Raw genomic sequence first — 23,908 nt, forward strand, 5'->3', positions numbered from 1 at the left:
TACAATCTCTCGCAGCACAATGGCTTGGGAGGACGAAATCAATTCACTTCCTGAAAAGTTCAAGAAGGCGACCATCAAGCCACATTCTGCCGTCAAGATCAACAAGGACATTGCCAAGTACTTTGACCTGCCTCATGCTCAAGACCCCGATACTTGGACCTCGCAGCCATGGATCTTCAAGCCGGAGATTCCATCCTCTGACGAGATTTCTGGAGGAGAGGATGGCGAGTTTGTGGACCTCGAGCCGAACAAGATTGATGGCCCTTGGGAATCTAAAGAGGTATACCTCAAAGCTCATTACGATCTTATTCGAGAAGACGCCGTTGCTCCATTGCGGGATGCCGTTGCGACTTTCAGATGTGATCCCGACATGGGAGATGACAAGAACACCTGTATCTACGAAAAGGTGCGAACCCACCCACCTTGTACCCCTCAATTACCAGATAGCAGCTAACTGTCGACCAGGTCTACGTGACAGGGTTGACGTTCGCTCGACGAGGCCTAGGTTTTCGAATTCAATTTTCGACCAACAGAGCGGGAAGAAACATTGCGTGGGAATACTCAAAGCGTCTTGTCAGTGGCTCGATAGTTGCGCTATCTCCTGCAGAGGATGCTTTCCAGACTAGGTGTGTCATTGCAATCATTGCTGCTAGGCCGTCGGAGGGTGTGAAGATGCAGCCTCCAGAAGTCGACATATTCTTCGCAGATCCGGCGGATGCAGACTTCGATCCTCAATTGGAATGGATCATGGTGCAATCCAAGGAGGGGTACTACGAGTCGGCGAGGCATACGATGACGGCTCTTCAGAAGATGAGCCGCGAAAGGTTAGTGGCTGATATCGTCGTCATTCTCCTGCAGGATTTGAGACTAATGGATAATAGTTTTCCTCTCGCAGACCAGATATGCTTTCTAGACAAGGATGTTAAAGTCCCCGAATACGTGATCAACAAGTCGAGTATTGAGATAGACTCTATCATAGACGATTCAAAAGAGCAGAAAAAGGTCGACATCCTGAAGGCCTGGCCTCAAACCCCAATCGGAGATCTTGATACTACACAATGGGCAGCCTTGGAGCAAATGCTTACAAAACAGCTTGCCATTATCCAGGGCCCTCCTGGCACGGGAAAAACTTACGTCTCTGTTGTTGCGCTGAAGATACTCCTTTCGAACATGGAATCTGGCGACCCACCAATAGTCGTGGCATCTCAAACGAATCACGCCCTTGACCAGATTTTGACACACATTTCTCGATATGAGAGAAAGTATGTTCGCTTGGGTGCTAGGAGCAGTGATGTCGAGATCAAGAAGCGCACGCTATATTCTATCCGACGTGAAGAGTCAATGCCCAACATACCCGGTAGCACTGCCGGGAGCGCCCACAAAGCAAGCAAGGCCCTGATCAATGGTATATTGCAGACGTTGCAACCCTTCAACGCAGCAAATTCCCATGCACCTCTTCCAGCATCTGTGTTCCACAAGTATAGGCTCTTGACCGCAAGGCAATGCGAGTCTCTTGAGAAGGGAGCAAGCCGCTGGGTTACTGCCGGAGAAGACTCGCAGGATATTGATCCTCTTGCCACTTGGCTCGGAGACCAAGTCGCTCCCTTTGAAGTTAACTACGCCATGGAAAATTTTGGGTTCGCAGAGGATGAGGTGGATCTCGAGTATGAGCAGTTGAAGGAGCTGGAAGCAGAAATGGGCTTTAATGACGACGATGAATACGAGGCTCTCAAAGGTTCATACACAAACATTCGAGAGGGCTATTGTGGGAGATTCGTCTCGCCAGATGTCGAGGCCGCAAGCTGGGAGTATCTCGAATATCACGATATGTGGAAGATTCCGGAAAGAGATCGTGGTTGGGTCTACAACGAGCTCCGAAGCCAGTTGAAAGAGAAGGTCTTGAATGAATTCCGTCAGCTTCTAGCACAATACTCAGAAAACTGCAAGTCTCTGCAGATCGGCGCTTGGGAAAGGGACAATCTCATTCTGCAAAACGCCAAAGTTATCGGAATGACAACAACAGGTCTGAGCAAGTATCGCGCCCTCGTGGCTAGTGTGAAACCAAGGATCGTTCTGATTGAAGAAGCCGCAGAGGCTATCGAGGCCCCTATAGCTGCAGCATGTTTGGATTCGCTCCAGCAACTAATCCTAGTGGGGGATCACCAACAGCTCCGTGGACATTGCACCGTAAAGGACCTTGAGGGCGATCCATTTTTCTTGGATGTCTCGATGTTTGAGCGTTTCGTCAGGAATGGAATGAAGTTCGTCACTCTTCAGCGCCAAAGGCGCATGGCGCCCGAGATCCGGGAATTGCTGACTCCTATCTACGGGGAATTGCGAGATCACCAGTCGGTCAAGAATCGCGAGAATGTACCAGGAATGGGGGATACTCGAGCATTCTTTCTCACTCATGACTGGCCTGAAAGTGCCGATGACATGGCATCAAAGTACAATGAGAAAGAAGCCGAGATGGTTGTGGGCTTCTTCGTCTATCTCGCTCTCAATAACGTCCCCGTCAAAGACATCACGATACTCACCTTTTACAATGGACAGAGGAAAAGGATATTGAAGCTCATGAAAACTCACTCTTATATTCAAGGACACTATGTGAAAGTGGTCACTGTTGATTCATACCAAGGCGAAGAAAATGAAGTCGTGATTCTTTCACTTGTCAGGAACGGCCATAAAGGAATCGGGTTCTTATCCATCGCCAACCGAGTCTGCGTCGCCCTCTCTCGTGCCCGGAGAGGTTTTTACATGTTCGGCAATGCTGAACTGCTTGCAGAGAGCAATGGCCTCTGGGGTCAAGTGTTGTGGATATTGGGAAACATGAGTGCACCTCCACGAGTCGGCCAGAGTCTAACCTTGACATGCGTAAAGCACAAGAACAAGACAGGCATCAAAGGTCAGTTGTCCTCGCTTAGTAGCTGCTTAGTCGCAGTCAGCCCAAGCTAAATTGGCACGCTAACATGCAGCGGTCTAGACCCAGCCGATTGGAAGAAGGTGAATGGTGGCTGCGAAGGTGCGTGTGGGGAGAGACTTGAGTGCGGGCACACCTGTCCTGTACGCTGCCATAGGTAAGTGCTCTTGGTCGACATTTCGAGAGAATTCGTCTCTAATGGGAGACTTTGCAGCTTCTCGCACGACCAGGTTGAGTGCACTCAGATTTGCAACCGTCGAATGGCCTGCAAACACATATGCAAGATCCCTTGCAAAGACCGTCACACATGTACTTGCAACTGCGAAGAAAGTCGGCATCTGGAATCCCTTGCTCAGCAGCAGGCCGAAGGAGCGGGGGCTAGGTGGGTTGTGGCCGAGCCCGAAGATAGGCGCAAAAATGAGCGGCGAGCGGCGATCAAGAATTACCAAGCGTACGCGAATGGGGGCTCAAAGGAGCATGATGAGGTTCTCGACCAAAAGGCAGCGTTGCAAGCACAGCGAAATCAGCCGATGGATCCGAACATCTGCTTGCTTCTCGATGGTGACAATCACACGGATGGTGCCACTAGGCAAACCAATTCTGTCGCAAAGAACGAAGGAGGAACAGGAAATGATAAACAGGACGCGATCCAGCCCCAGAAAAGTCTTCTCGATTACTGGTAGAGAGACTTGTTGAGTCGGGTGATTTTTTGATTCTTCAACACATGTTGTTCCCTGTTTCCGCCGATGATATCATTGTGCATCTGGCCATTGTCCCTAAAATATCCCTGTTATCCACAGCGTGATCCACAGCTGGAATTTTGGCCTGTCTGGCAGTACGTTCCGCCAATAGAATCGCTCAATTGCTAGTCTATTCTACGAGATACTAGAACAAACACTGGCCCTGGGGTCTACTTTATTTCTCCCCCTCATCTTCTTTCTCCTCGCGCAAGCTCGTTTCTTTCTTCCAGGGAACGTTTTCCCACCGAGCCCACACGGTGTACCCCACAGACACATTTCCCGGTAGACCGTTGTGGGAGAACTTAAGTCGGATTTGGAGTTCTCTTGACTGCCCCTCTCTCATCTCCATCTTCTCCTCACCATAACACAACCATGGCGGAATTTATCCGGTCTGAGATTCTGGGCACCACCTTCGAGACCACTAGCAGGTATTCCTCGCTGCAGCACAACGCCTAACAAGCCATAAACGCTGGAGCTTTTGTTGACGAGAACGCAGGTATGCGAACTTACAACCCGTCGGTCTCGGTACCGCAGGCATCGTATGGTATGTGTTCCTCCAGTTTCTCTATAGGCGGGGTAGAATGGCACTAATGAGCATTGTGCTTCCAGTTCCGCCTATGACTTGATCTCCGAGCAAGCGGTTGCCGTTAAGAAGATGATGAAGCCCTTCGACAGCACGGCCATTGCGAAGCGAACGTACCGAGAAGTGAAGCTCCTGAAGCATCTGCGACACGATAACGTGCGGACCCCTCATAACACCGGCGTGGTAGAAAACGCTGACAGCTTGGTTCACACTAGTTGATCAACATGAGCGACATTTTTATCTCTCCGCTGGAAGACGTGTATGAAAACCTGCACTCCGTTAGAAAGAGGGAAACAACTAACGCAAGTCCAGCTACCTCGTCACCGAACTTCTTGGAACAGACCTGCACCGGCTCCTCAGCGCAAAGCCCCTAGAAGGCAAATTCGTCCAGTACTTCACATACCAAATCCTTGTAAGCATACTCGACACCACAAACAGCCCACACTAATTACTCCCACGCTCCTTTGGAGACCATGAGGCTGGCTGGCTGACGCAATTCTGGTGTGTCTTGCGTCTTGATTCTGAGAATACAGCGTGGATTAAAATACATACACTCTGCAGGCGTTATCCACCGCGACCTGAAACCGGGCAACATCCTCATCAACGAGAACTGCGATCTCAAGATCTGTGACTTCGGGCTTGCACGGCTGCAGGAACCTCAGATGACCGGGTATGTGTCAACGAGGTACTACCGCGCACCGGAGATCATGTTGACCTGGCAGCGGTATGGGAAGAAGGTTGATATGTGGAGTGTCGGTTGCATTGTCGCGGAGATGTTGCTGGGTCGGCCGTTGTTCCCAGGGACGGACCATATTAATCAGTTCTATCTCATCACGGAACTTCTAGGGAATCCGCCAGATGAGGTCATTGAACGGATTACAACGAAGAATGTATGGTTCCCCGTTAGGTTCCCGCTGCTAAGGATCTTCTTTGAACTAACGAGACACTTTTAGACTCGCCGGATGATGCAGTCTCTTCAAAAGTTCAAGCCAAAACCACTCAGGGAGGTGTTCCCGGCCGCTGACGACGAAGGTATGCGCCATCAAACCCTATCGAAACCAAATTTGGGTTTTTGCAAAAGCTTGGAGAAGAATCCCGTACCTGACGGACTATACTCCCAGCCATCAACCTTCTCGAAAAACTCCTTGTCTTTGACCCAGACCAACGCTATTCCGCTGAACAGGGTTTGAAACACCCATACATGGCACCGTACCACGACCCTATGGACGAGCCTGTCGCAACTGAAAAGTTCGACTGGTCTTTCAATGACGCCGAGCTTCCCAAAGAGACGTGGAAGATCATGATGTACGTCACTTTACCTATACCTTTACCTCCTTTTACGCTGTACTCCATAGTACGCAAATGCTAACAAAAGCACCAGCTACTCCGAAGTCCTCGATTTCTTCCAAATGGGAACCCTCCCCAATGATACCCAACCCATCGACCAGACCCAGCCCCAGTTCCAACTCCCTACCGACCTATTCCCTGACATCGACCTCCAAGAGCTTCCAGCAACCATAGACCCGACTACGTTTGCGCAAATGGATTTCTTCGCCGACGGGCAGTTGCCTGTGTAATTGAGTTTCCGTTCCTTTGATTACACTTTTCTACCTCTCGGTCAGGACAGCACCATGGGCAAGGCGGTGGTAATGCAATGGAATGACGCCCAGAAGCTCGCACGCAAACTTTATGAAGTCACAGTCCGGCCTCTCGCCAAAATGGGACTGGACTGGTCAACGCAACCTGAGAGCGTTGAAAACACGCAAGCGAAACGTCAACGTATGGAACGATGAAGGGCAAGAACGCGCACAAGCGAAACCTAACTTAACGAAATGACTGATGTATAAGTAATGACTCTTTTACCCCCTTTACTTCAATTCTACTTGTTCTTTTTTTCACACTTTCCCTCTCCTTTCTGCCAGACCAGACAGACCCTCAATCAGAAACGGACAAAAAAAGTGTCCCTCAGTGGATTTCAGGAGCATCACACCACATCCACAATGGCTCCTACAAACTTCTTCCCTCGTTTATCCCCCTTTATGCTCTTCGTTCTCTATGTCCTGTCCTCCTTGCCGATTCCAGGCACCACGAGCCCTGTGCCGGTTATAATCGCCCACGGCGCTGCCTACGGGTCAACACAGACTTATACACCATTCCCACAGCCTCATCCTACCGGTTCAGCTGTGCCTAAGCCTACCTCGGGTTCTGGCGCTGGCTCTGGTTCTGGCTCATCCTCTGGTGGTGATTCTGGTTCTTCCTCAGGCGGTGGCTCTGGGTCGGGGTCCGGGTCCGGCTCGGGAGGTGGTTCTGGGAGTGGCCAGCAGCCTGCTAAACCCTCATCTCAGCACCCCAACTCGCCTGCCCCGACCTCGGGCTCGGGCTCCGGTAATGGAAGTGGCCAGCAGCCAAAATCATCAGGGTTGGCAGGTACTGTTGGCCATCGTCCATCGGCATCGCCAACGCCCTTCGGCTCGGACTCCAACGATGATTCCGGCAACGACGATGACGACGATGAGGATAACCAGGATGACAGCGATAACGGCAGTAGCGGATATGAGGGCAATGATAGCGACGACGACGACAATGATGAGAACGACTCCGCCACCAACAGCAAGACCTGGGATCTGTCCCTGTACTCGGACAACCAGTGCACAGGCCAGCCGAGCAACTTCAGCGGTACGGCCTCTGTGACATGCCAGATTGGCGGCGGTATCAACTACATTGGTCAGGTGAGCGGGTGCAAGGTTGTTCTCTTTAGTGATATGGCTTGTACTGCGGGGAATGAGGTTGGTGAGGTGGATGAGGATGATGATGATGACGATGACGACGATGACGATGAAGAAGATGAGGAGGAGGAGGAAGACGGGGATAACTCTGGGGGGAACAAGAGGGTGAAGAGGGGAGGTGCTGGTGGGAACTCGGGTACATGTGCTGCTCCCTCCAATCAACCCAACACTGGTAATCAAGATGAGGGAGATGATGATGACAACGACGACGAAATTGAGGTCAAGGCGTTTGCAGTCATCTGCTGATTTGCGTGTCTACTCTATTTATGCTGCTCTGTTTCTCTGTTCAGGTGTACCCGAGCTTTGTGCAATGTAATGGTAAGACACTACACTACTGCTACTAGTATAATTAGTTGCAATCAAGGTGGACGGTACAGATGCTTTTCTTCCTCATATACTATTCAACTAGAAGACAGGAAAGAGGTAACGCAAATGAAAGGACAAAAGAGGGAATCTTGCTGCGCTGCTGAGATTGGAGACAGGTGTCATGGATAAAGCAGGTATAAAGAAAAGGCAAAGGGAGGAATTTATGCAGGTGCTCCAGCGACAGCTGTCAACAATTAAAAGATGCTATCTTTGATCTTGAGCGTGAAAACAACGAAATATCTTCGGTCGAATTAGAAAAGACATGGAAGAAGTGGAGGAAAGCTGCGAGAACATGGAGGGCAGCGCCCGCCTCCGACGTGTCTCGCTTGGGGTCCGGATCAGTATCGAAAGGTCACGGAACGTGGTTGCATTGGCTCTTCTTTTCTCCCGCGAAGAATGCTATTAACGTGAAGAAACAGTAGTCGAATAATATTAACCCCTTAGACAGAAACAGCCGCTGCGCCTCAAGTTTCATGGCATAGGCACAGACGATGCGAAATGTGGCAAGCCGTTACCCTCAGAAGACAGATGTTCGGTACGTTTAGTGCTCGCCGTTGGCGGACTCCAGCTGGCTTGCCTCGCGGGCCATCCGGGCCTCTATTTCCCTCAGTTGACTCTCGCGGGCCAACAGTTCCTGGCGCTTCTCGGCAATCTCACGCTGCACCTTGATCTCAATTTCGCGCAGCTTCTCTTCCTCGCGACGGAGCTGCTCCTCCTTCAAGCGAACAGACTGGGTCGCGAGATCCTCAGGGTTCATATCACCGCCATGTCTAGTTTGGTTAGCATCCAGCGCAAAATATTGTATTTATGGGTTACATACGCAGTAGCACCGTCAACGCTCTTGCTAAGCTTCTCAGTACGGTAGTTCTCGTAGAGGAAATCGTGGGTGATTTCCTTCAGATCTGCCAGATGGCTGTGGAGCAGGGCGCTTCGAAGGGCGAGGAAATCGGAGTGCCGAGGGTTCTCAACCTCGACAACACCCCATGGGTATTGCCTAGCCCGCACCTTGCGGTTATCGATCTCGACAAAGTCATCAGAACCAACAATAGCAAACGGCATCAACCCCCGGAGCTCGGCGTTCTCCTCCACGGTATCCTCGTCATCCTCCTCAATATCGTAAGGGAAGTTGTAAACAGGAATGCGGTAGTGTTCGATGTCCTCCATGATGAGCTTTTTCGACTCGGCGAGTTCCGCTGGAGTAAAAGAGTCGGCCTTTCCGATGACAGGAATGACGTTGACGCGGGGAGAGAGGCGCTTCATCAATTCAATGTCGAGCTCCCGGAGGCCGTGGCCAGTGGGTGTAATGAAATACAACATGACGTGGACACGGTTGTCCCTGAATCGGGGGTTTCGCTTAATTCGTGACTCTTCGGCGACAATGTTGTCGTATTCGCGCTCCACATAGTCGACAATTTCGCTGAAGCTGTGAAAAGGTCAGATTGATGCTGCCCACGCAATTGTGAGGGAAACATGCCTGGCTTCATTGTCAATCTGGTCACCGAAACCCGGGGTATCCACGATAGTGAGAGAAATTCTGGTACCCTCGTCGTCCAATTCGAGCTCTAAGCGATACGAATTAGTGCTTCGGTTTGGGTTGGCAGCGCTTCCCATCCATACCAACTGTCACTGGCTTAATGCGGACACCCTCCTCAATGTGAGCGTTGGCAGCATCATCCGCATCCTTGCCCTGCAAGACTTGTTTTCCGCAAAGAGTGTTGACGAAGGTTGTGCGTCCTGTAATCGAAGAAATTCGTTAATGCTGGAACTCGAGGGAATGCGGAGGTCTTCTCGGTCAAGCACGCACCGGTTCCGCTGGCACCGCAGACCATCAAGCAAAACTGGATACCCTTCTTGACATTCTTCTTCCGGCGGAGCTTGATCTAATGATACGCGCAATTAGCATTCACCCAAGACATTCATGCTGAGTTGAAAGCATCAGGCGAGGGGGTTGCAGACGTCCGCCCTTATTCAACAACGGGCGGCAATTGGCGAGGGGAGTTGCAAGGAGGGGATGTGGAGAGTTTGTCCAAAGCCTTGAATTCAGAAAGGGGAAGTTCACATACCGGGTTGATAGATGACATGATGGGCTAATTAAGGAGAAGCAGCAAAGAAGTGAAAGTCGAGGGAAAGGAATTGAGGGAGTCGGGAGGGAGAGGAGCGAGTGGAAGAGGTAACCAACGGCTGAAGGAGAAGCGAAGAAGGTGATTGACTGCTGGACTCCTGAAGTCGAGTTGGCACCAGCAAGGTCGAGAGAGTGAGAGAGAGCGTTCGTTGTTAGAGGGACTTGACTGACCTGGCAGTTTAGGGGGGAAGGCGCCCCGATCGGGTTTAGCTTGGATAGCCTAGGTATCCAGTACGCCCCTCGTACCCAAGCTGCTCCCCCTTTTCTCTCCATAGCTCTGGATAAGCCAATCACACTTGGTGGTGCTCCGACAGAGGCTCTATATTAGTTTACGGAGTGGTACTCTGAATACAATGGTTTTCGACAGTGCGAGTTCAGTTTGAGACCTGTGTACGGAGTATCCAAGCAGTGCTACATGGATGGGAAGGCGAGATTGAAAGGTTGGCAAGCAGCGATTATCGTTCCCAATCCAAGATGAGCCACACCTGTCTCTCTAGGCCCAGCTTCGGCTTCAGGGGCTTCATGCTTGCAGTTTCCCCGACGAAAGCTTGACCAGAAACGAAAAGTCCCCAGGAATAATCTGTCAAGATCTCAAGCCACCTTCAGTTCACAGGCAGGAGAGATACTTGCAGTAGTACAGGCAGTCGTTGGGACCTGCACGGGTAGATGTTCGAATCGACTCTGTTCAATTCAACCTTCGGCCTCAAGCTCACGATATCAAGCTCTTCCAGGCAACTATACGGACAAATTGGCGTGCTATTTTCAGGGGTAAATAATTTGGGGAGCCAAAGACTGCTTACTGGCCCTTGGGTTCTCCCCACGGCCGTGGGCCGTTGCGGGTCTGCAGTCGGATCTCAATCATTTGATACGTCCGCTGAGACTATCCTGGAGTGTCTATGCCTGAGGCCTCAAACCGCCCTAGAACTACTAAGTATAAGAGTCTGTGACCCCGGCTTATCAACGTTATGGATCGTATGTGCCAGAAGCTTGGACTTGAACAATGCTTGTAGCCCTGCTTCAAACGCAATGTTAGTGCGCAGGGAGCGGAACGCCGCAAACAAGAACTACTAAGGCTGAGCCTCGGCACACCGAAAGCAGCAGACTGTTCGATCAAGTTCTCCGCAAGAGCAAGGCTTCGTGCATTGCAGAGCAAGACCCTCGGCGGCTCCTCAGAATGTGCCATGACATACATCAAACTTCGAAGGAGACGCAAGGCTTTTGAACTCAAAAGGCCGAGCCCTGCCAAGCATGGATACCGCCCGGAGCGGTTAGCTTAGGAACGCTTTCTGGATGAGGTCAGCGGGCCCGTCGATCTCTTGATCTCCAAGTAGCTATCTCCAGCTTCAACCTTGCCTCTATCCAACTCTCAGCTCTACAGGTATTCCGCTCTGTATTCCTGACCGTCAGGATGAATACGCGACAGTTTATTGACGAGTCTGTGGGACCGTATTCCCTGTCAGCCACATTCAATAATGGAAACTCTTGCTTCTCCGTGGGCTTGGAAACCGGGTTTTGTGGTATGTCAAGCTCTATACACCTGCAGCAACAGCAGCCAAGGCTGACTTCAGGGAGTCTTCAACGCCAACCCTTGCGAGCTCAAGGTATCGAGAGGTATGTGTTTATTATCCGCAGCTTACTCTATAATCGGCCGTTCACTGACCGCAAGCTAACTAGATTTCAACGCGGGAGTTGGCGTCGCCGTTATGCTCGGGCAGTCCAACTATCTAGCCATCGTCGGCGGCGGCAGACAGCCGAAGTTTCCACAAAATAAGGTGCGCCAACACCATCGCCTTATACCGTTCTTTACTTACGAACATCTACAGCTAGTTATTTGGGACGACGCCAAACAGAAAGCCGTTATCACCCTCGAGTTCCGCACCTCCGTCCTCGGCGTCCGTTTGTCGAAATCCCGCATCGTCGTCGCGCTGTTGAACAGCGTTCACACGTTCGCTTTCTCGACGCCACCGAAGAAGCTCTCGGTATTCGAGACCACCGATAACCCCCTGGGCCTTGCGTGTCTAGGGCAGGAGCTGCTCGCATTTCCTGGTCGGTCACCAGGACAAGTTCAACTAGTGGAACTCGAAACCGGGAACGTTAGCATTATACCAGCGCATAGCACCCCTCTTCGCGCTATGGCGCTGAGCCCCGATGGGGAGGTTCTCGCGACTGCGAGCGAAGCGGTATATCATTATCTTACTTCTTTGATCAAGCATCAGCTGACCAGACTATTAGGGCACTTTGATACGGATATTTGCGACAAGCAATTGCGCGAAGATGGCTGAACTTCGGCGAGGAGTAGACCACGCGGCTATATTTTCACTCGCCATCTCCCCGTCAAATAACCTGTTAGCCGTGACATCTGACAAGTCTACGTTACATGTTTTTGACCTTCCCCACCCAAGCAAGAACCCGTATCATAACCAGGCAACATCATCCTCCGAAGAAAGGCTGAATAGGAAATGGGGCATTCTTGGCAAGATTCCTCTGCTCCCCCGAATGTTCTCCGACGTTTACTCCTTCGCAAATATCCACTTCGAGATGGGAGAAGAAACGCAAGGTGTCGGATACGTTCCACCTCTCGGCACAACATTAGGGCGGCCCATGAAGGGAGTTATAGGCTGGTCTGATGATAATACCATACTTGTGGTCAGTTCGGGGAGGGGCGGAAGGTGGGAGAAGTTTGTCCTCCGAGAAGGCGAAGACGGCAGGCGGCACTGCGTCAAAGACGGTTGGAAACGATATCTGGGGGGAGGCTGAGAGGCATTCTCATCTTCTTCGCGGAGAAAGACGTAACAAAGCTCAGTGCAACCTCAAATCGCGAGGCAGCCATTTGCTAGATAAGTGCCTAGCACTCCACGACGCTGTATCGCTGCCCAGCGATTGTGAGCAGCAAACTCTGACGAGTCCCATCAACGCTCGGCCCAGCTGCCGCAGCAACGCACCGGCGTCAAGAGAGATTTCTCCGGGCCAACAAGCCAGTCCGTCACGGTCTGGGAAAGGGGCAAGGCGGGAGTTTGTACAGCATTTAGTTCGTTAATCGTGTTAAGCGCAGACTTTTATCAACGGCGATCACGTCTATCTCGGTCATGGCGGGGCACAGGTGATCGAGAACGCTCAGAAGACCTGTCTCTGTAATATCTTTCTCTTCTCGACCGATCTTTGTAGTCCCGGCTGCTTCTTTCTCTGGAGCGCGAACGGTCTTCATCGTGTCGATGCCTGCGGTGATGGTGACGAGAATGCCGACTTGACCTCTCCCGGCTATCTCTCCTTCGCGAGGACTTTTCTTTCCTTGCCTCCCTTTCCAAGGCCTGCGCAACCTCTTCCCGCTTTTCCTCGATGAGAAACTCCTTCATGGGATCCTCTTCGTCATGGTTCCGTATCAACTCCTCAAGCTCAATCTCCTCCTTAAGAAGTTTGCGCTTTCGCGGCTCCCGGTTCCTCTCTTCGCTGCCTCCTCGCCTCTTTCGTCTCCTTCCCTCATCATCTGTATCGCCATCGGCCGCCTTCGCCGTCTCGCCCATCAATTTGGCAACATTGTTTGTATCCTCTTCCTCATCGCGCTTCTTATACCTCGTGTGATCCACGCGCAGTATTCTCCCAAGCACGGTCGCTCCGCCCAGATTATCAACCGCGAGGTCCGTACTGCGCTGGTCTTCGTACTTGAGAAAAGCAAAACCTCGGCTCTTTCCTGTTTCTTTGTCGCGCACTAGGTTTACATGCACTGGTTCGCCATATTGAGAAAAGATTGTGACAATATCGCCCTCGGAGAGATCGAATGGAAGACCGCCGATGTAAATGTATGCCGTGTCGCGATAATCAGCGTGCCAGGAAGCTTCGGGAGGACTAAAAACCAAAGGAATCAGTAACGGTTGCGGAAATCAAGCAGGTCATGTACGTACACAGCATTTTCAAGCTCGCGCTTGTTCAGCGCTTGAACTTGTCGAATATTGTTCATGTCGCCTGACAGAATAATGGCAAATAGTCGTCTGCTGTAGGAGGAGTGCTGAGGTGCAGAGGATTGAGCTCTGGGAGCTTGAGCCAATTGAGGTTTGATCCTTTGATCTGGCTCGCCACGTGACTCTAACTTTCCCAAAAGAGATATTTGGGGACGAGAGGTGTTGTGGATCCAGGGGAGAGAGTACAAGAGAACTGCCACTCTGCCAGTATACTGGATAATTCGTCCTTACTATGCTGAAGTGTTTGACGTTGCAATATTCAGCCCATACCAGTACACCACGCTCACAGCGCACCGATCTTCCAACTCCGCAACTCTAGTCCGTATCGGCCTCAAAACACGTCCCCTGGATCTGCTCCGCTTCCGCTTTCTGTTCCGATACACCACCAACTCTTCTTGGGCAAGAAACCACGCGTCACGCTCGTCGGGAACTTTGATTAAATCGCTTCGGAGTACACTGGGATGGTCTGTGCCGACTGAGCATGGTCGGTATTGGACAGACAATGTCTGCATCAAATCAAAATCCGGGGACAAGATCCAGCGGCGCTGGGAACAACAGTCGGCCGTCCAGCAAAGATGGCCCGAAGAAGAATATCTGGTCATCTATGCTTGATAGCGCTGCGACCGGGAAGCGCCTACCTGAGAAGAACCTGTTGATCCTTGGTGCGGAAGTTCCTCCTGGCGCTGAGCTTTGCTGGTTTGCGTTGCTGTTGGAACTAACTTCTTACAGGAGGTACCCCCGAAAGCCAGAGGGAATTCCTAGAGACGTTTACCGCAGATACATCGGATCCCAGCTTATCGAGTGAAAAGCGAAAAGGGAAGTTACCTCCTGTCGCCAATCAGTTCGCTCTGGGATATACGTACTTGGATGTGTTGGACGCAGACCAAGAAGGTGAGTCGGCAGATCCCCGCCCTACCCCGGCCTACAGTGCAACTAAATATGGTAAACCTTCCCAGATACATTGGCGCGCGTATCTGCATATCTTCTTTCGGAGCCCTCGTTATCCTTCGCACCCCTCCTCAAACCGCTTTTGACGCCTCAGTCCATCCCCGAAACTTTGGTTGTGGTTCTTCTAGACTGGTCAGACCCTTGGACATGGGTAAGGCGGCTCAGAGAATGGGTTCGCCTCTTACGGCATGTTCTCATTTCGCTTGATGACGAGACCAAGATTGTGCTGGAGGAGAATATGACGGAGTGGAGAGACCGGAAAAGGGGGCTTGATGCTGCTGCTGCGGGATCACAGGTGGCTAGCTCCGGAGGCCCGGTCACGATACCCTTGGGCCCCGGCGAGTGGGATGAAGGGCTGGGAATCCCAGTTTGCGTTGTTTGTCAAGGGGTATGTTGCTCAAGACCGACTGGGTGGGGTGCTGCTAACGCGCGGGTCGACAGGCGGACAAGATTGAGAAACTGGAGCGAGATCATGGCTGGCATGAAGAAGAGTTTGACTTCATTCTTCAGTTCCTGAGAACATTACTGTTGAAACGTACGGATACCTGGGCCTGAATCTCGGACACGCTAACCAGACGCAGACGGCGCATCTCTCATCTATACCACACCTTTCCTCGCAAACTCTCTTCAAAGCCTACTACATTCTTCCCTCGGCATACACTCTCTTCTGAAACGGCAGTCCCTCAAACATAATGTGATTGATCGCGATAAGATTCTAGTCCCCCCGAACTGGGATTCGTGGGGTAAGATTCGAATCATCCGAGAAGGATTCGACATGGAGGGCGTATCAACAGCATGGTCCATTGAGATCCAGGACCCGCCCGAGCCCCTCACGAATGGATATGGCGGAGCTCCGGAACCAGACGATGGTACGAGCGCGGTAACAGTATATGAACAAACAATCAAAGATCCCAGGCGGGACACATCAATGGCCCTTGCAGGAAGCCAACAACGGGGTAACAGGGTCGAAGTGGAGACGTCCGACATGCAGACTTTCCTCACGAGTCAGGTAGAATACCTGGAGCAGCTGAAGATTGAGGATGAGAAAGACCGCGCCGCCAAGAAGACGCCTCAGCTTGAGATGTCGCCGCTCGACGATAACGGCCGTGTGAATGAACATATCGGTCCTGTACAAATGAACATGGGAGGTATCCAGGTAGATGCCGATGACATGCTACGCAAACTCAAGGTAACTCTTGTTCACGTCATACCTTATAAACAGAACATTACTGACTGTCTATTCAGGAACGAGAAGCCAGCCGCTCCTCTCGCAAAGACACTGTCTCATCCCCAACCGACGAAAAAGCCCACAACCAAGCCCTAGCAAACTTCTTCGCAGGCCTCGTCAAGAAACCCGGCAGCAACCCCCGTGGAAGCCCCTCGGGATAGCCAGCCACTTGCTCACAACAGGTCAAATAAATCTACCATCCTTCCTCACCTCATCATCTCCCACTTCCCTCTATGTTTGGATGTACATCGGAGCTTACGATTGGGCATTTGACTTTTGTTTTTCTCACTCATGCAACTAAGCTACCGTTCTTAGTTGGATAGCTTCAAGGGAGGGCGTCCTATTGGCGACTACTACTGGTACATTCGCTCGTTCAGTACATACCCCACACTATCTCAGATTTTTCCTTTTGATTATGGTTAGCGTAGATACCTTTTCTAGTACATTTTCATGGGAAGGGGTGATTGATTGCGAGCTCCGTGATTTAAGTTTGTCTTTGTATCATCTAATGAGGATAGATATAATATGATCTCTTCGTTGAGCGACCGCGTAATTTCTTGTTGTTTTCTTGGGTTTTCAAGAGCTGGGTTGTAACAATATATTTCGGGTGGAGCCTATACATGGACACAGAAATGCGAACAACACTTTTACTACAATCACGATGATAAATCTAGTTACATAACACAATCAAGAAATAATAATGACCCCATCTATCCCTTCTCACTCTTTCAGACTGATTCCCTAACACCACCACAACCCACCACCTAAATACCAAAAGAAACCTACTACCTACCACGCCTCCCAAACCGCATCAGGAAGAACAGTCCTCATAATCCCCCAATGCTCTAACGCCCCGCGATCCTGATACTTATGCAACCGATTAACCTCCTTATCATACAAGATCGCCCTGCCGCCCTGCTCAACAGCCGCAAATCGTGCCGCATCAATCTCATGCTTCGGAACCAGGTACCGCGAGCGGAAGCGGCTGCCCAGGAAATCGGCGGGCACGGCGTCGCGGAATGTAATAGCCTGCGAGGAAGATTTCGTGCAGAAGATTACCATGTTGGTGAAATCGGGACCGACCTCGGATGTCGCTTCTTCGCGGTAGAGGCGGCAGGTTGGAAAGATGGATTTTATGGTTCGGACGGCCAGCGAGGCGGGATAGAGGGTCAGGTCGCCGGCATAGTTCTGTATTGGTTGTTAGTGGGCTTGGGATGGTGGCAAGAGAGGGGAAAGGAGGAGACGTACAATGGCAATGACGCCGTCGTCCTTAAGAAGGGCGTTGAGGCCGCTGATGAACTCGTATGTGAAGAGTTCGACTGGCTCGGCGCCGCCGGTGAAGACGTCGTGGACGATGTAGTCGTACTGCACAGAACCCTGGGTCTGGGCGTGGTTAACGAAGGTGCGCGCGTCTTCGATGACGGCGGTGTGGTTGGATGGGAGGCCGAAGTACTGGCTGGCGAACTTGTGCACCACCGGGTCGATTTCGACGATGGTGGTGTCGATGCCGTGGCTGATGAGGGCACCGGGCGTGGTGCCAATTCCAAGACCGCTGGAGGTTTCTTAGCGCATGTTTCATTACTTCTGCGGCAATGAAGGAGGACTTACATGACGAGGGCCTTACTGTCCGCGTCTACACGAGGTCCGCCGTGGACCGTCTCGACGAGACGAACAGCCTCAAGCATGGCAAAGACCGCGTAGATGGGGTCTTTTACCGTGGGAGGAGTGTAGTTGGGGCGTGCCTTGATCCACTGGCCGCCCAGGAGACTGTGGTCACAACGCATCACACGGAAACCGTCAACGAGGTTGTCGAGAACGGAAATGTACCCAGTTGTCGAGTCCTGGCGGGCTACAAGCGCAAAGCCTTCCTCGCTGATGACCGAGTTGAGCGCTCTAGTGGAGTATCCGAATGTGAGATGCACATTGGAGGTCAACGAGAAGAGCAGAGATGGGATAACCAGCAGCAGAAGCTTGGATGGCACGGCTACAGCATAGAAGATGGCAATCAGGATCTGAAGGCCCGCACGACTGAGAAACGCGGTCGATCCAATGAACTTGGAGAGAAACGCTTTGATCAAGTGCTCGCCTGCAGAGTAGACGATGTAAGATCCAAGCAGGGGAATATGGTCAGCGACCAGGTCGCCATGCCGGCTGAGCTCTAGGCCGGATTGGACCAGTTTGCCGGCGCAAGCAACGCAGAGCAGAACCAGTGGGTAGAGAGCAAAGAGTTCCGTAATGACCGGGCCAGCTGGGTTCCCAAGCGATGAGCTCTGCTGCGCCAGGAAGTACTGGAGGATGGGTAGCCACGAGGCCAGCACCGGGATCAGATAGACAGCCCGGCGATTAGACAGCCGATGGATGTGGTCCTTTGCGAACCAGCCTGCTGCACCTGCAATAGCGACGCCGTAGTTGTGGAAGATATGCGATGGAGCTGATCCATACACAGGCGCCAGAGTCAACAGGAAAACAAACGAGTAAAAAGCGGCCAGGACGAGCAGGGCGACACCAACCGCCAGCTGCTTTTTCGAGTCCTGCTGGTAGATGCTCCTAAAGGGCGCCATAATGTCGATTCAAAGCTCGATCAGATTTGAGATATCCTAATAGCTGTCAGGTTTGCTCGAATTTAACTGCATCGGGACAGATGCAAAGCTAATCGCCAAGCAAATTCGTCGATAGTGATACTGTACATGAAACGATCAGGAGGTGCTCTTACATGTCCTTTTCAAACAAACAGCAAGCCAACAGCCATGCCCTCCGGCCAATAAGAGAATTCAATAAAAACTGAACAGCTTTCGTTGATGCAGCGCAGTCGATAATCCGCGGCGGGGACTGAAAAGCAACGAATTTGCCGCCCGCTTCCGACTCAACTTCAACTTCACCTTTACATCACCCTCACAGCTGCATCTCACGCACAGTTATGCCTCTATTTCCAATGGGTACCGGCGTCGAAGAAGATCTACAAACAATCCACAAACATGATGCGGCGTCAACAACAATATCCGTGGCAACTAGAATCAAGAACCGCCGCAAACGCTACCTAGACCTGCACCCAGAGTATTTCTCTGCAGACCTCGAGCTTGCCGGTCCGCTCGCTCTACCTGTCTGACTGATCGCGCACAGACAGCTGTATATTGGATAAGGAAGAGCTAATATAACCCACCGCAGACCCGTTACTCTATGACCGCCTCATCCGACGATTCCAGACCCCTGCGGAGCGAGAAGCCGAGGGCCGCGCGAAGGGGTTCTCGGGAATACTACAGGCGGATTTGCTGCGGTCGGAGGCAAAAATGGATGCGCTGAACCATCCCGATCCGCACGCGATGTTTAGCTATACGCGGGGTCCGAACGGCGAGATTCTTGCGGAGGATCGCGATGAGATACCGGGGAGTAAGGAGGAGGGGGAGGAGACGTGGAGGTGGGAGATGACGATGCGATTTCTTCGAGGGGAGGATGAAGAATTTGACTACACGACTGTGGATGGGAATGAGGAGTTTGATGATCTGACTGAGGAACTGGATAAGTATTTTGATGATGAGGAGCCTGAGTGGTTGGTTGAGGGGGAGGGCGATGTGAAGGAGCGCTTACAAGGGGAGACTGGCATCCAGGACTTTTGATAGTGCTCGGCCTGCTGGTAAACAGCCGGCAAAGGCTTGAGTTGCTTTGGAGCCTCGCCCAACACTCGCCGACGCCCGCTCCCTGCATATTAATCAGTTCATTGATATGCGGACTTATCCAATCTGCTGAACGCATCATACGGTCTTCATGCTCAGCGTCCTGCCTACGTCTCTCGATGAGGCATTTTGATGCCGTACTCTTTCAGAAAAAGCCAGATGCCGTCTCGGAGGCTAAATGGTTCCTGTCGCCGCCATCTCAATATGGAAAGAGACACGCTTAGCCGCAAGAATCACGTAGGGACTGTGCCCTCCCACCACGCGCCAGTGTGACCTGGCCGTATGCTTTATGTCCTCGGCATTGCGCCCTTCAGCACTGTTTCGGCCATCGCCTCGATGTGTCCGAGATGGCACAAACGCTAATGAATTCTCTTTGTACATGTGGCATTCATATTCAAGATATCCTGAACTCTAACAGCTATGTCATATACGATGAATATATGCTATGCTAAATAGTCCCAGTGCATGATATATAGCTTCCAATGCGATGCTCAATGCCCTCCAAGAAGTTTAACCGCCGTCTCTCTAAGCTTGAACTTCTGAATCTTCCCACTCGCTGTCTTTGGGAACGAATCAGTCGGCTCCAAAAAGAAGATATACTTGGGCACTACCAGCACAATCATAGCAACAGTTAGCAATCGACCTCACCCTCAAACAAGCACCCAAGTCACAAAAGAATGCTCAACTCACCCAGATGCCCACTCAACTTCTCCCTAACAAACTCCCGAATCTGGCTCCCTGTCGCCGCCTCGTCTGCCAGAACGTCTTTGGAAATGATAAACGCCGCCACGACCTCGCCGTACCGCTCGTCCGGAACCCCAACGACAGATACGTCCGCGACGCCCGGGAAAGTGAGAAGACAGTTCTCGATTTCGAGTGGGTGGATGTTTTCGCCGCCGCGGATGATCAGGTCTTTGATTCGGCCGGTTATGCTGATGTACCCGTCCGGGGACATGGAGGCTTCGTCGCCGGTCTTTTACTTGGTTAGTATACGCTATAGATTGCGTGAGTAGTGCCAGAAGGGGAAGGAGGACATACATGCATCCAAACCTTTCCCTCCTTATCCTTCAACATAACAAGAGCGGTCCGATCCGGATCGCCCCAATACTCCTTCATAAGCAGATACCCCGAAACGGCCAACTCGCCCCTCGTCTCAATAGGCAGGATATGGTTATGGTCCGATGGATCCACAACCTTAGCCTCAACATGCGGCATCAGCCTTCCGACGGTATTGATCCGCTTATCGAGCGGATCATCCGTCGTCGTCATCGCCGACACGGGACTCGTCTCCGTCATCCCGTAGCAGATCGTTAGCTCCGTGAGATTCAGCACCTTGTGCAGCTTCTTCATCAGCTCCGCGGGAATACTGCTCCCCGCCGCGATGCCCGTGCGCAGAAACTCGAACCCCTTGTGCAAAACCTCGCCGGATTCAAGCAGGCCGAGTTCCTCGAGGAACATTGTCGGTACGCCGTAGAGGGCTGTGCATTTCTCTTCTTGGACAGCGGAGAGCGTTGCGCGCGCGTTGAAGGCTTCGGCGGGGAAGACGATTGCTGAGCCGTGGGTTGCGGTCGCCATGTACCCGAGGACGGAGCCGAAACAGTGGAAGAGTGGTGGTGGGCAGCAGACTGTGTCGCGTTCCGTGAGGCGCATACGGTCGCCGATTTGAGCGCCGTTGTTGAGGATTGAGCGGTGGGATAGGCAGGCGGCTTTGGGCATTGCCGTTGTGCCGGAGGTGAATTGAATGTTTACGACTTCGGACGGGGAGAGGGATTGTGGTGGGAGGGGGGCGCCGTCGGTGACAAGTTGGGACAGTACGCTTGTATAAGGGGTTAGGGATTTGAAGCGCGTGGTGTCGATGCGGCCGTTAGAGTTGTCCACTAAGATTATGTTCTGGAGAGTTGGGACTGTGGATGATTCGAGATGGGGTTTCTCGAGGTCAGGGACGAGGTGTTTGAGGAGGGGAAGGTTGCTTCGAGGCTGTTTGCGGGGCAGGTTCGACTCTGAGCTGATTATCATGTGGTTTGTTCCTAGGTGATTTAGCGCTGCGATGACCTGGTTTGCGTTGAATGAGGGGTTGATGGGCACCTTGATCTATATCAGCTCGCTGTAAGTGGCCGGTAGGGCTGAGGTACTCACTAAGATAGCTCCAAGTTTGAACAAGGCATAGGTTACCTGTGATCCATGTCAGTTATCTCCTAGTCACTGCGGACACAAAGCATACAGTAGCATGCTCCATGGAGTTCCCAAGCATGACTCCAACACGATCTCCCTTCCGGACCCCTACAGATTCTAGCCCTCGTGCGAGCGCATTGCTCTTTGCGTCCAGGCCGGCGTAGGTGACTCGGTCATTCTGATGTTTTGAGATGACACTATACTACCGTGTTAGCTATGCATACCATGCGGCGCGTCCAGAATAAAGACATAATCAAACTCACGCTGTCCTATCTCCATACGAACTGACAATCTTGGCGAAATGCTCTCCAATTGTGGTCTCGAACAGGGGTGGCTGTGCCCGTTAGCGAGGCCTTACCGGTACCGGGACAAAAAGTCATACCTCTGTCGGACCACGAGCATAACTCTGCGTGAGAAGGCCCCGTCGTGCATGTGGTAGCGTCTGCAGTCGGGACGAGAGAGTGACTATGCTCCTCGGAGCTCTCCCGCGTAGGAGGCCACTGGAGCAATACATAGCTGAACGGCGCATCTGTGTTATTGCTTGACTCTTTGCCTCATGATCCGGATTGAGCGAGGGTATCTGTAGGTGTGAGTCCCGAAGAGAAGGAGTCTCGTGATGGCACTCGAACAGGTATCGTCGGATGCAGCAAGGGATGGACGTGATATACTCCGCAATTGGTCTGACAACTTGATGCCGGAGTCACGGAAGGCAGGTTAGGGTATAATAACAAGTCGGATAGGAACGACTATGCTCAGAAGCCTCCTCGATAAATCAGGAACGTGAGCACCAGGAGAAGAGATGCTGAGAAGGAAGAGCAGGTGGGAGGGATCGGGAGTGATCTGCGGGGAATCCCCTCACTTGATCGGCTCCCAGAAATGCGGGGTTGATGGGGTCTCAGTGCCCCGGCCCCAGTAAGCTCTCTTACTTAATAGCTTCAGGGACGTATATTTTGAAAACAAGCTTCAAGGATTTACACAGCGAACTCATATCTATTGAACAAATCGTAGTACATTGAACATACATCACTAGAAATTCCCGCCAAACGTCCACCGCGGCTTACTGACACAGCTCCGCTCCCCACACATGCACTTCTTGTCAAGCCAGTATCCTTCCCCATAATCGACCGTGATGTCCTCGAACGCGGAAATATCCCGAGCGGCCTCGACAGTCATAATCGTGCGGTCGCCAATTGTTCGCGCGCGGAACTCTGTCGCCGCATTGCACGAATGCGCGAGGTATCTCGTCCAATTTCCATAATACCGCGGCGACACTGTCGCGATGCAGTCACCCGAGTCCTTTTTGGAAACATGCGCCAGCGCATAGATTGGATCTCCTGAAAAATTAGGCGGGAGAAGCTCTCCTACAAACTGGCCTAGTATGTCGCCCTTTTTGAAGTTTGTCAGGGCGCGCACGCCGGTTCCTGTTCCGGGGCGCTCGACGAGCTCGACGAGGGTTCCCACCGAGGGATCAAGCTTGCAATCGCAGATTTCTGCAGAGCGGCATAGGTCGCAGCGGCCGTCGTACATTGTGCGTAGGGTTGGGTCTTTGGTTTCGCCGTCCCATTCGTCTGGATTCATGATGCATCGGTCGATGTGGATTTGGAGGTTGTTTTCGAACACGGGTCTTTTGACCTTGTTCTCGACGGATTGGACGACGTGATGCGGATGTTGCTGCCACATGCTGCGCGCTGGCCTGAGTTCCTTCTCAAGAGCTGGGATGCCCAGTCCGGCATATTTGAGTAGTTGGCCACGCCAGTCTAGATTGCGAGACCGAGCAAAGACCTCGAGACTAACTTTGTTGTCGCTGAACATCTTCATCAGCTCCTTCCAAAGGGCCGGATGGCTGATCTCCCGACAGGCCCTCCGGAACCCCTCAGCAAGCATACAGATGGAGAGCATCTTCCAACCAAAGAGCTCGACGAACCCATCTAGCCGTCTGAGCGTCCCTCGCGGGTCCGCGTGGGGTGTGGGTTCAAAATTGTAACTGACAACTCTATCCAAGAGTGCGGTGCTTTCTCGGAACTGTATCCTGTAATAGGCTATATTTTCAAAATTTGGATTCAGTTTGACGTTGGTGCGCATGACGCAGACGGTGTTGATATCATAGTACACGGATGCGAGGATTTCGCGAACCAGCCTTCGAGCCTTTCGCTGCACCATCACCGAGTAGTTGTTGAGATCGTGCTTTGGTTTATTGTGTATAATGACTTCAGTTTCTCCCGTGTGGCGGAGTCGTTTGATACGAAGTGTCGGTTCCTTTGCATCAGAGGCAGTGCGTTTGCGTGATGGTGATGGCCCAGCCATGGCGAAGTCTGAGTAAAAAGTTGGTTTCAGTTAACAGAAGCTTGATAGAATGGTCATCAGAGGAAGAGAAGGTCGAGGGAAGATGGAATAAGGGATATAATAATCGAGTCCA

General features: G+C 51.9%; 11 protein-coding genes across 11 annotated transcripts; 6 read left to right on the forward strand and 5 right to left on the reverse strand.

Annotated features, from left to right (window-relative positions):
- Positions 1-19: 19 nt before the first annotated feature.
- On the forward strand, positions 20-4,256 carry BJX68DRAFT_275030 (putative DEAD box helicase involved in nonsense mediated decay; the record flags this gene model as incomplete). The annotated part of the gene is made up of 6 exons (XM_071047757.1): positions 20-406; positions 466-824; positions 882-955; positions 992-2,905; positions 2,984-3,077; positions 3,135-4,256. The coding sequence occupies 6 exons, from the start codon at positions 20-22 to the stop codon at positions 3,601-3,603; spliced, it is 3,297 nt and encodes a 1,098-aa protein (XP_070900195.1). The 3' UTR covers positions 3,604-4,256.
- mpkC (mitogen-activated protein kinase mpkC) lies at positions 4,033-5,820 on the forward strand (the record flags this gene model as incomplete). The annotated part of the gene is made up of 9 exons (XM_071045307.1): positions 4,033-4,088; positions 4,157-4,204; positions 4,270-4,399; positions 4,459-4,502; positions 4,556-4,655; positions 4,777-5,133; positions 5,197-5,275; positions 5,365-5,548; positions 5,625-5,820. The coding sequence occupies 9 exons, from the start codon at positions 4,033-4,035 to the stop codon at positions 5,818-5,820; spliced, it is 1,194 nt and encodes a 397-aa protein (XP_070900196.1).
- A 33-nt stretch (positions 5,821-5,853) lies between these two features.
- On the forward strand, positions 5,854-7,712 carry BJX68DRAFT_61467 (uncharacterized protein). Its single transcript, XM_071049497.1, has one exon. It carries the CDS (start codon positions 6,094-6,096, stop codon positions 7,273-7,275), a length of 1,182 nt encoding a protein of 393 aa, XP_070900197.1. The 5' UTR covers positions 5,854-6,093; the 3' UTR covers positions 7,276-7,712.
- On the reverse strand, positions 7,395-9,680 carry aspA (putative septin AspA). Its single transcript, XM_071039821.1, has 6 exons — positions 9,459-9,680; positions 9,200-9,275; positions 9,013-9,129; positions 8,870-8,957; positions 8,216-8,818; positions 7,395-8,165 (listed from the first exon to the last, which is right to left on the reverse strand). The coding sequence occupies exons 1-6, from the start codon at positions 9,474-9,476 to the stop codon at positions 7,937-7,939; spliced, it is 1,131 nt and encodes a 376-aa protein (XP_070900198.1). The 5' UTR covers positions 9,477-9,680; the 3' UTR covers positions 7,395-7,936.
- A 1,160-nt stretch (positions 9,681-10,840) lies between these two features.
- BJX68DRAFT_61682 (phosphatidylinositol-3,5-bisphosphate binding protein HSV2) lies at positions 10,841-12,425 on the forward strand. The gene is made up of 5 exons (XM_071049498.1): positions 10,841-11,034; positions 11,090-11,128; positions 11,192-11,289; positions 11,341-11,697; positions 11,750-12,425. Exons 1-5 carry the CDS (start codon positions 10,926-10,928, stop codon positions 12,272-12,274), a joined length of 1,128 nt encoding a protein of 375 aa, XP_070900199.1. The 5' UTR covers positions 10,841-10,925; the 3' UTR covers positions 12,275-12,425.
- A 117-nt stretch (positions 12,426-12,542) lies between these two features.
- BJX68DRAFT_265720 (uncharacterized protein) lies at positions 12,543-13,472 on the reverse strand (the record flags this gene model as incomplete). The annotated part of the gene is made up of 3 exons (XM_071045308.1): positions 12,543-12,640; positions 12,714-13,360; positions 13,417-13,472. 3 exons carry the CDS (start codon positions 13,470-13,472, stop codon positions 12,543-12,545), a joined length of 801 nt encoding a protein of 266 aa, XP_070900200.1.
- A 127-nt stretch (positions 13,473-13,599) lies between these two features.
- On the forward strand, positions 13,600-16,283 carry BJX68DRAFT_235022 (dynein family protein). The gene is made up of 6 exons (XM_071039822.1): positions 13,600-14,135; positions 14,203-14,364; positions 14,430-14,809; positions 14,863-14,956; positions 15,003-15,610; positions 15,667-16,283. The coding sequence occupies exons 1-6, from the start codon at positions 13,955-13,957 to the stop codon at positions 15,808-15,810; spliced, it is 1,569 nt and encodes a 522-aa protein (XP_070900201.1). The 5' UTR covers positions 13,600-13,954; the 3' UTR covers positions 15,811-16,283.
- BJX68DRAFT_235023 (spermidine synthase) lies at positions 16,284-18,483 on the reverse strand. Its single transcript, XM_071039823.1, has 4 exons — positions 18,363-18,483; positions 17,258-18,246; positions 16,898-17,201; positions 16,284-16,837 (listed from the first exon to the last, which is right to left on the reverse strand). Exons 2-4 carry the CDS (start codon positions 18,208-18,210, stop codon positions 16,439-16,441), a joined length of 1,656 nt encoding a protein of 551 aa, XP_070900202.1. The 5' UTR covers positions 18,211-18,246; positions 18,363-18,483; the 3' UTR covers positions 16,284-16,438.
- Positions 18,484-18,566: 83 nt separating this feature from the next.
- On the forward strand, positions 18,567-19,263 carry BJX68DRAFT_265723 (uncharacterized protein; the record flags this gene model as incomplete). The annotated part of the gene is made up of 2 exons (XM_071045309.1): positions 18,567-18,732; positions 18,815-19,263. 2 exons carry the CDS (start codon positions 18,567-18,569, stop codon positions 19,261-19,263), a joined length of 615 nt encoding a protein of 204 aa, XP_070900203.1.
- Positions 19,264-19,606: 343 nt separating this feature from the next.
- On the reverse strand, positions 19,607-22,289 carry BJX68DRAFT_275038 (putative AMP-binding enzyme). Its single transcript, XM_071047758.1, has 7 exons — positions 21,875-22,289; positions 21,756-21,826; positions 21,542-21,689; positions 21,457-21,492; positions 20,359-21,405; positions 20,011-20,293; positions 19,607-19,927 (listed from the first exon to the last, which is right to left on the reverse strand). Exons 1-7 carry the CDS (start codon positions 22,019-22,021, stop codon positions 19,812-19,814), a joined length of 1,848 nt encoding a protein of 615 aa, XP_070900204.1. The 5' UTR covers positions 22,022-22,289; the 3' UTR covers positions 19,607-19,811.
- A 196-nt stretch (positions 22,290-22,485) lies between these two features.
- On the reverse strand, positions 22,486-23,872 carry BJX68DRAFT_235040 (SET domain protein). The gene has a single exon (XM_071039824.1). The coding sequence runs from the start codon at positions 23,794-23,796 to the stop codon at positions 22,519-22,521; it is 1,278 nt and encodes a 425-aa protein (XP_070900205.1). The 5' UTR covers positions 23,797-23,872; the 3' UTR covers positions 22,486-22,518.
- Positions 23,873-23,908: the final 36 nt, after the last annotated feature.

This window comes from Aspergillus pseudodeflectus (assembly GCF_044049435.1).
Source record: "Aspergillus pseudodeflectus strain CBS 756.74 chromosome Unknown BJX68scaffold_16, whole genome shotgun sequence".
NCBI lineage: Eukaryota > Fungi > Ascomycota > Eurotiomycetes > Eurotiales > Aspergillaceae > Aspergillus > Aspergillus pseudodeflectus.

Excerpts from the sequence above, each read along its gene's own strand:
- BJX68DRAFT_61467 (XM_071049497.1), top strand. The coding sequence starts at position 6,094 with ATGACTCTTTTACCCCCTTTACTTCAATTCTACTTGTTCTTTTTTTCA.
- aspA (XM_071039821.1), bottom strand. Across the intron at positions 8,819-8,869 it reads CAGATTGACAATGAAGCCAG|CTTCAGCGAAATTGTCGACT; the intron begins GCATGTTTCCCT and ends ACCTTTTCACAG. Across the intron at positions 8,166-8,215 it reads AGCGTTGACGGTGCTACTGC|ACATGGCGGTGATATGAACC; the intron begins GTATGTAACCCA and ends TAACCAAACTAG.
- BJX68DRAFT_61682 (XM_071049498.1), top strand. The coding sequence starts at position 10,926 with ATGAATACGCGACAGTTTATTGACGAGTCTGTGGGACCGTATTCCCTG. Across the intron at positions 11,129-11,191 it reads CGAGCTCAAGGTATCGAGAG|ATTTCAACGCGGGAGTTGGC; the intron begins GTATGTGTTTAT and ends CAAGCTAACTAG. Across the intron at positions 11,290-11,340 it reads CGAAGTTTCCACAAAATAAG|CTAGTTATTTGGGACGACGC; the intron begins GTGCGCCAACAC and ends GAACATCTACAG.
- BJX68DRAFT_235022 (XM_071039822.1), top strand. The coding sequence starts at position 13,955 with ATGGTCGGTATTGGACAGACAATGTCTGCATCAAATCAAAATCCGGGG. Across the intron at positions 14,810-14,862 it reads TTTGCGTTGTTTGTCAAGGG|GCGGACAAGATTGAGAAACT; the intron begins GTATGTTGCTCA and ends GCGGGTCGACAG. Across the intron at positions 14,957-15,002 it reads GAGAACATTACTGTTGAAAC|ACGGCGCATCTCTCATCTAT; the intron begins GTACGGATACCT and ends AACCAGACGCAG.
- BJX68DRAFT_235023 (XM_071039823.1), bottom strand. The coding sequence starts at position 18,210 with ATGGCGCCCTTTAGGAGCATCTACCAGCAGGACTCGAAAAAGCAGCTG. Across the intron at positions 17,202-17,257 it reads GACAGTAAGGCCCTCGTCAT|CGGTCTTGGAATTGGCACCA; the intron begins GTAAGTCCTCCT and ends AGAAACCTCCAG. Across the intron at positions 16,838-16,897 it reads ACGACGGCGTCATTGCCATT|AACTATGCCGGCGACCTGAC; the intron begins GTACGTCTCCTC and ends CAACCAATACAG.
- BJX68DRAFT_275038 (XM_071047758.1), bottom strand. The coding sequence starts at position 22,021 with ATGCGCCGTTCAGCTATGTATTGCTCCAGTGGCCTCCTACGCGGGAGA. Across the intron at positions 21,690-21,755 it reads TCGTATGGAGATAGGACAGC|TGTCATCTCAAAACATCAGA; the intron begins GTGAGTTTGATT and ends ACGGTAGTATAG. Across the intron at positions 21,493-21,541 it reads ACTCCATGGAGCATGCTACT|GTAACCTATGCCTTGTTCAA; the intron begins GTATGCTTTGTG and ends CATGGATCACAG.
- BJX68DRAFT_235040 (XM_071039824.1), bottom strand. The coding sequence starts at position 23,796 with ATGGCTGGGCCATCACCATCACGCAAACGCACTGCCTCTGATGCAAAG.